At 52.0% G+C, this 7,276-nt stretch overlaps 1 protein-coding gene across 6 annotated transcripts in view; it reads right to left on the bottom strand.

Annotated features, from left to right (window-relative positions):
- Positions 1-274: 274 nt before the first annotated feature.
- The window catches only part of SRGAP3 (SLIT-ROBO Rho GTPase activating protein 3), a 250,339-nt gene continuing 243,337 nt past the window's right edge, over positions 275-7,276 (bottom strand). For 5 of the 6 annotated variants that reach the window (XM_070455600.1, XM_070455601.1, XM_070455602.1 and 2 more), the window contains one exon: positions 275-5,233. In XM_070455600.1, the coding sequence (XP_070311701.1) occupies positions 4,820-5,233 (414 nt within the window). In that variant the 3' untranslated portion in view covers positions 275-4,819. The remainder of the gene's footprint in view (positions 5,234-7,276) is intronic. The other variant, XM_070455605.1, reaches the window with a different exon arrangement.

The following is a 7,276-nucleotide window of genomic DNA, read 5'->3' as shown; positions in this document are numbered from 1 at the left end:
AAGGCCTCTCCGCAGATGACAGCTCCCCCTCCTGCTGGCCTCTGCTCTGACAGTTCCCAGCAGGCACCCCTCACTTACCTCTTCCAGTTAGCTCCGCAGCGGACGCAGCCTTCCTTGGACCTTGGCCTTCACCCTCTTGGGTCTGAGCTAAGGGACACTTCAGGGATGCTTCCTGGTTGGAAGCACGTGGACCACGAACTGAAAAGTAGGAACACCTGCCCCCTCCCCATCCCCGACGGGCCACCTCACCCTTCCAAAAAGCCACCGGAGCACATTTGGGAAAAGTTAAGCTGTTTTATTTCACAGGGTAGCTCCACGTCAAACCAGCAGGCACCATGAGAATACGCAACAGAGGATCCAGTCACACTCTACGGCACGGGCGCTGGGTTGTAAGGGAGAGAAACGATGTCCGGGAGAGGGCAACACTTATCACCACATGGGGACAGGCAACCAGCAATTTCCTAGGGTGGTTTCAGTTTGATTTTCCTGACAGTTTGGGGAGGAAGGAAACCAAAGGAAACTAAATAGACCAGCCACTCTGAAGCAATCAGAACCGAACCTATTGCCAAACCGTGTAAACAGTCACACTGCCGGGGACTAGAGCCTGAGCAGAAACCCTGGCCAGAAGCTACTTCCTTCCAAGGAAAGTAAAGTGCACCCTGGCCGTTCTGGTTCAAGGTCGTCGTTTGCCTCGGACAGTTCACACGGAAAGGAGGTATCAGCAAGGAGCAGTCCCAAAGGATGAGACGGCAGGACGCTGGCAGATCAACTTCCAAGAGAGGCGAGGAGGACCCCGACCTGGCAACAAAGTCCCTCCCCTCCCCCAGCTCCCCCAGCAGCTTTGGATATGTGGGGAATTCTCTACGCAGCTGCTCAGAGGAGCGGGGACCCCAGAGAACCAGGGAAGTTGACATGAGACATCAGCACTAGCTCTGCACAGCAGAAAATCATCTCAGCAACACCTCGGCTCACCCCTTCCTAGCTTTTCCTCCTGATCCCTCCTCCCTGAACCCAGCAGCTTTCCCTCCCCCACAGTCGTGAGCCAGCCGTGTCTTCTTTCTGGGTTTCTCGGGAGGATGAGGCATTTGCTCTAGTGTGAAAAGTCAGGGACAGAGAGGCTAAGAGGAAGAACCATCACGTTAGTCCTCGTGGTTGTCCAACAGCCACGTCCACGCACTGAGCGCCAGGTAATGACCAGGACCCAGGAAGTCCTCTGCATCCATGCCTGCTGACTGAGAAAGAAATAACCCCCCCGACAAGGCACTCTGAGGGCCTCCCAAAGGGAAGCAAGCCCCGCGCCAGGCCCTTCCCCGCACTGGCCCCACGTGGGTACCACCAACCAGCTGGGGAGTGTTTATAAGGCAGATCACCGAGCTGCTGGTTCCGGCCGGCAGCCGAGGGATGGCTCCACTTCCCTGCGTCTCTTCCCACTCGGATTTCTTCATGGGATAGGAACCTGGTGGGAATCCATTTCTCTCCTGCCCCTGAGGGCCCAGTGACCTCAGAGAAAAGATCCCCCCACACACAAGTCTAACTCACAAGCTGACAATTCCCTCCAGTTGTGCGCTCTGTCCGGGGTTCAAAAGGCGCTTCAAGGTGAGAAATCGTTAGCACTGAAAACAAGGAAAGGCAAGAATTTTTCACAGAATCCCACAGTTCAGAGCAGCTCTTTAAGAGGAAAGGGGACTAAAGGGAGAGAGGGGGTGTGGGGTAGGAAGCACGGCTCGTTCTCAATTTTATCCAAGAAAGGTCCTTAGCGGCCGGAGGCTGGGCCCCAGGCCCAGGAAACTAGACCAGGAATGAATTTGTTCTTTGGTCAGTTTTAAATGAACATCTTGCTGGTTCATTCCTAAAAGAGACTGAACACCGGTAACACAGAAAGACAAAAGGCTTGACCTCAGGGTAAGTTGAAGGTTAAGAAATCATTCTGTGAAGAGCAAAAAAAAAAAAAAAATTGCCCGTTATCAATGAACTGATCAGTACAGCTTCCAGTAATGGTGATGGACAAGTAGGTAGACACACCACTTCCCCTTGTACAATTGGTTATACTGAGGACTACTAACTAGGTTACTACATTTCCCCCACACTCACTGTACAGTTAGGTTTCTGGTATTTGTTTTTTTACATTGATCTATCTACTAGGTGCAAAGATTTGGTGAGTGGCATTGGCTATAATTTCATTGTAGCCTTTTTAAAAATTACAGTTTCACATTTTAACAGTTACTTTCCAGCATTTAAGCAAATACAGCAATATATAGTGGACTAACACAGGCAGGCGTCAGAAGAGAATGCCAATGCTCATGACGGTGGGAGGGCCTGGGTGCGTGTGGAGGGGGCCTGAGACATGCAGAGCGCCAGATTGGGGGGGGGGGGGGCGCAACATTTTTCCATTTGGTTCTGCATCAAGGCTCAGATTTGGAGCTGGATGAGTGGGGTGTGAGTTTGCCTAAATGTGAGCTCATCGGCCATTTCCCAATGGAAAAACAGGTGCTTAAAGAAAACAGAAAGGCCCTGTCCTTCAGGTAGGTCATTCAGTGAAAGGCAGGCCTATAATCAGTAAGGAAAGATGAAGTTAGTCAATTCAGAGGAAAATCCACATGACCTGACTGGTGTTACGTACATCAGGCAACAGATCTGTCAACTCACATCTTAATGTTTCATCTGGTAGTCATGGCAGAGAATGTGATACCTTGCAGAGGAGGTCACTGTGTTTAAGGTCTGGGAGTCTCTCTGGGTAGAAATGAGAAGTCTCTGTCCTGGCTGGACGTCACAGAATCCTTGCAAATAAATGGCTTTAGGAGCCAGACCCAGCCACACCCTCAGCCATCTATTAAATCTTGGACAAGTCACAGCCATCCTAAGGCCTTGTTTCCTTCCCTAAGCTGTAATATGGAAGGGGGGGGGGGGGGGTACTTTATATGCTAAGTGGCAGAGAGCTCCTAGCTTGCTCTGAGGCTCTTTCATTTCCAATTCTAGGCAAAACAAAGAAGGTCGAGTTTGTCACTAGCCTCTCCCTGGCATTCTCTTTTTGAGCCCTTCTTATTCTTCTCTCATGGTGTACTCTTGAGGCCAGTCCTTCAGGCAAGGCAGTGTGGCTCACCATCCCTACACACCCAGGTAAATGTGGCTTCATATGACTCCCTCTCTGGGGAACAGAGGAGAGGGCAGAACTTAATCCAGTGGGCTGACACGGCAATGATGGAATGTCAAGAGGTGACTTATCTGCAGGACTGTGCTTCATGACTCTTATGAAGCTGGTAGGAAAATTCCACTGCCCACTTCTCAAATGCCATTAGGAGGTTTCAAAAGGAAGGTGCTAGATGGTTTTCACCTTACTGATAACCATGAAAAGAGCAATTGTGTCGGTACAGTGCTTCCTAGGTTGCACAGTTTGCTTGCTCACATTTTATGGAACAGGAAACTGAGGCTCAATGAGGTGACACGCCCCCCCCCACCCAATTCTTTCCCCATATTTTCAATTGTGTTAAATGCACTGGAGGAGGTGGGTGAAAGGGAGAGAAAGGGGGAGGGGCAGCTATTTTACTGCATAAACTCCACCAAAGCATTCTCCTGGACGGCAGGTGACAAGGACTCCCTCCCCAGGCCTGGTCTGAGCTGCGTACCTACAGCCCTGTGTGCTTCATGCAAAAGGCCACCAGCCAGAGTGCGTCACGGCCTGATTTCAAATTAAAAAACGATGGGACTCAAACTCTCCTTGCCTGTTTAGTTCCAGAATCTGACACAGTATAATTAGTAGAAAGAGGAAAAGAAAAAATTAAATATTTTGAAAATGGTATAAGTTAAACCTCTATAGTTATCACAGAATTGTTCCTACAGCGTTTCTAGGTTTTGAAGTGTTCCACACCACTGTTTGGTTTTCTGTTTTTTTCCTTTTTCCCAACCACACATAATACTGTGCTACGACGGGGCTCAGGCTCTCACCATCCCCTCTTCTACTAACGAACACAGGCCGCTGAGGTCAGGGCTCTTCTCGCCAACGTCCTCCATGCTTTTGGGGGTGCAATTGGTCTTGACCTCCGGGTGGAAAGGCAGGGTCTCTGGGGTGGATGGGGAGGGGGCTCTGTGAAGTGGTCCCCACCTGTGGGAGCAGCCTGCCCAGGGTGCCGCCTGCCCCTCGCTTCCTTTAGGGGCAGACTGTTCTGGAAGGCCACGACTTCTGGAGACAGTGGGAGACTGGTTTTGTTTTTCTGCAGGTTAGTGGTATATTGCTTCATTCGCAGTTACTGTGGGCCTTTAAATTCTCCCAGAAAAGTCCCTGCAAATCCCACCAAATAACAGCGGGAGATGTTTGGTGGCATGGGTCTGAGGTAAATCTAAGTTTCATAAAAAGAAAAAGGAGATCCTATATACATTTTGTATGTGTGTCCAGATCTAGTATATGTATATAGATGCATAAATATATATATATACACACACCTACAGACACATACATTCATACATACGTGTACATACGCGCACGCATACATATACACGTATATATGCATGTAGAGAGAATGTCGAGAGAATAACTTTCCAGTGACGATACGCGGGCGAAGCCATTTAACACGGGCCGTGACGTCAGGAACTGCTCCAGCCGGGGTACCGCTCCTCACCGCTCCGGTGTCTGTGTGTGCGCGGGAGGGAGTTGGGGGTCCATGTGACTGAAGGCGCGCCGCGGCTGGGCCCTGGGACTCGGCTCCGCACAGACCCGCTCCCAGGCTGACCTTCTGGTCCCTGCCCGACAAAGCCAGGAGCCCTGGGAGGCCGCGGAAGTCACCGAGGCCGCCCTCGGCCAGGGCGCTGCCCGCCACCCCGCAGCTCACATGGTGCCCGACTTGTCGGCCGAGCTGTTGGGGAAGATCTTCTCGGTGGGCGTCACGGCCGGGCTGCCCACTCCCGAGCTGCTGCTGCTGCTGGACCGGTGCTGGACCACGGGCCGCGCCGGCCGCATGGGGGGCGGGCGCAGCTGGGCGCCGGCCAAGCGCGCGGACAGGGCTGGCTTGAAGGTGGTCATCATCTCGGTGGAGCTGCTGCTGCTGCGGCGCATGGCGGCGTCGGGGTCGCGGATAACGATGGTGTGCAGGGGGCTGGCCGGTTCCGAGCTGATGGGGCCTGGCGGGTTCTTCAGGGGCTCCAGGGTGTCCAGCACCACGTCCGGCGCCTGCTTGACCGTGTTCTGCCTCTCCAGCTCCCGAAGCTCGTGCAGAGCCGTACTCATGGTCTTCTCAATGTCCTGGGGACAAAGAGAGCTCTGGTTGGCGCAGAGCTGGAGGCCTGGGGACTAACCCTTCCAGGGCACTGACCAACTTGTGGGTTCCTTAGGGAGGCTTCCCCACAAATCTCACTGGCTGGGCAGGAGAATCAATCCCAGGGTGCCTCATAACCATAAAGGGAAATCAATATGAGCGTTGCAGATCTTGCAGAGGCAGGCTCCACAGTCAGACAGACTTGTGTTCAAATCCTGGCTCTGCGCTTCCTTGTTGTGTGACCCTGGGCAAGTTACCTTACCTCTCTATCTCAGAATTCTCATTTTGTAGGTTAAGTATAATACTGACCTCAGGGAGTTGATGAGTATGAAATGATATGGCCCCTTTGAAGAGCATGGCATGGCACCTGGTACACAGTGTTTAAAGTGTTAAGTCACTCAGTTGTGTCTGACTCTTTGTAGCCCGCTAGGCTCCTCTGTCGGAGAAGGCAATGGCACCCCACTCCAGTACTCTTGCCTGGAAAATTCCATGGATGGAGGAGCCTGGTGGGCTGCAGTCCATCGGGTCGCTAAGAGTCGGGAACCACTGAGCGACTTCACTTTCACTTTTCACTTTCATGCACTGGAGAAGGAAATGGCAACCCACTCCAGTGTTCTTGCCTGGAGAATCCCAGGGACGGGGGAGCCTGGTGGGCTGCCGTCTATGGGGTCGCACAGAGTTGGACACGACTGAAGTGACTTAGCAGCAGCAGCAGCAGGCTCCTCTGTCCATGGGATTCTCTAGGCAAGAATACTGGAGCAGTTAACCATTCCCTTCTCCAGGGCATCTTCCTGACCCAGGGATTGAACCACATCTCCAGTACTGCAGGTGGATTCTTTACCTTCTGAGCTACTAGGGAAGCTCCAAATGATATGGTCCCTTTGAAGAGCATGCCATGGCACCTGGTACACAGTACTTCCCAAATAATATGGAGGTAATACAGAGCACCAGTGTGAGCCTCCTTCCTAATAATTGATTTAATCCTCATACTTATTACTTATCTACCAGGAACTACCATTATGCTCACTTCACACACAAGGAATTGGAAGCTCAGACTGGTTATCTTGTCCAAGGTCACACAACTACTTAGCAGCATAGTAGTCTGACTCCAGAGTTCATGCACCTAAGCATTAATATTAACAAATCTATTAATATCTCTCCTTCGTCCATAGGAAAAGTGTTCAGAGGTTATATATTAGAACATTCACAATGCTCACCCCAGGGTGATGGGACTGTTACTTTCTTCTATTATAATGCTGTTTTAGGAAAAAAAAAAATGAAAAATTTGAAAGGTAACAAAAATCCTCATCTGCCTATGCAGTTCCTGGGGATACTGAGACATTTAAGAGCTCATCAGTATGAGAGCACTTTGAATGACACTCAAAGAGATTCTGGCAACTCAGAGGGTAGGCCTGGGGCTCAGCATTCCAGGAGGGGGCAGCATTTAACCCAGGAGCTGTGGGTCAGGATACAGAGCCCGGGTTTGGGAGGAGAAAGACTGCTTTACCACTGACACTGGGCAACCTCGGGCAAGGCTCAGTCACCCTGCACACACCTGGTCCCTGAGCTGAAAGCCCCCCACTGGCAGTGAAGACGGAGGAGACAGCGGACGCAGTGATGTGTGTGAACTGCCTGACAGTGACCTCTGCTCTCCCCCAGCCAGAGTCCTCGGCTCCCGTGGTGTTTCCCAGGGATGCCTCCACTCAGGCTGAGCTGGGCTACCAAGGGGACAATGGGGGACAGTGCTTAGAGCCGGTAATGGAAGATGCTGGCCCCACTTCAGGCTCCACATCACTACTGAGACACACTAACTGGCTTTTCCGCCCTGGGGCAACTCTGGGGAGAAAAAAGGAAAGTGTGGTTAGACTGATAGGGCTGGTGCCTGCAGGCGTCCCGGCCAGCCCCTTCCCCACCCAGGTCTCTCTTTCCCGTCTTCCTCCCCTGTCTTCAGGTGGCTGCTGCCTGCTGGGCCCCCATACCAGGCTCCAATCCGTCCCAGCCCATCATTTTGCTTTGTGAAGGGACACTGG

This window comes from Odocoileus virginianus, chromosome 26 (genome assembly GCF_023699985.2).
Source record: "Odocoileus virginianus isolate 20LAN1187 ecotype Illinois chromosome 26, Ovbor_1.2, whole genome shotgun sequence".
NCBI classification, from domain to species: Eukaryota; Metazoa; Chordata; class Mammalia; order Artiodactyla; family Cervidae; genus Odocoileus; species Odocoileus virginianus.
Note: the sequence above shows the minus strand (reverse complement) of the source record. Positions and strands in the feature narration are given on the sequence as shown.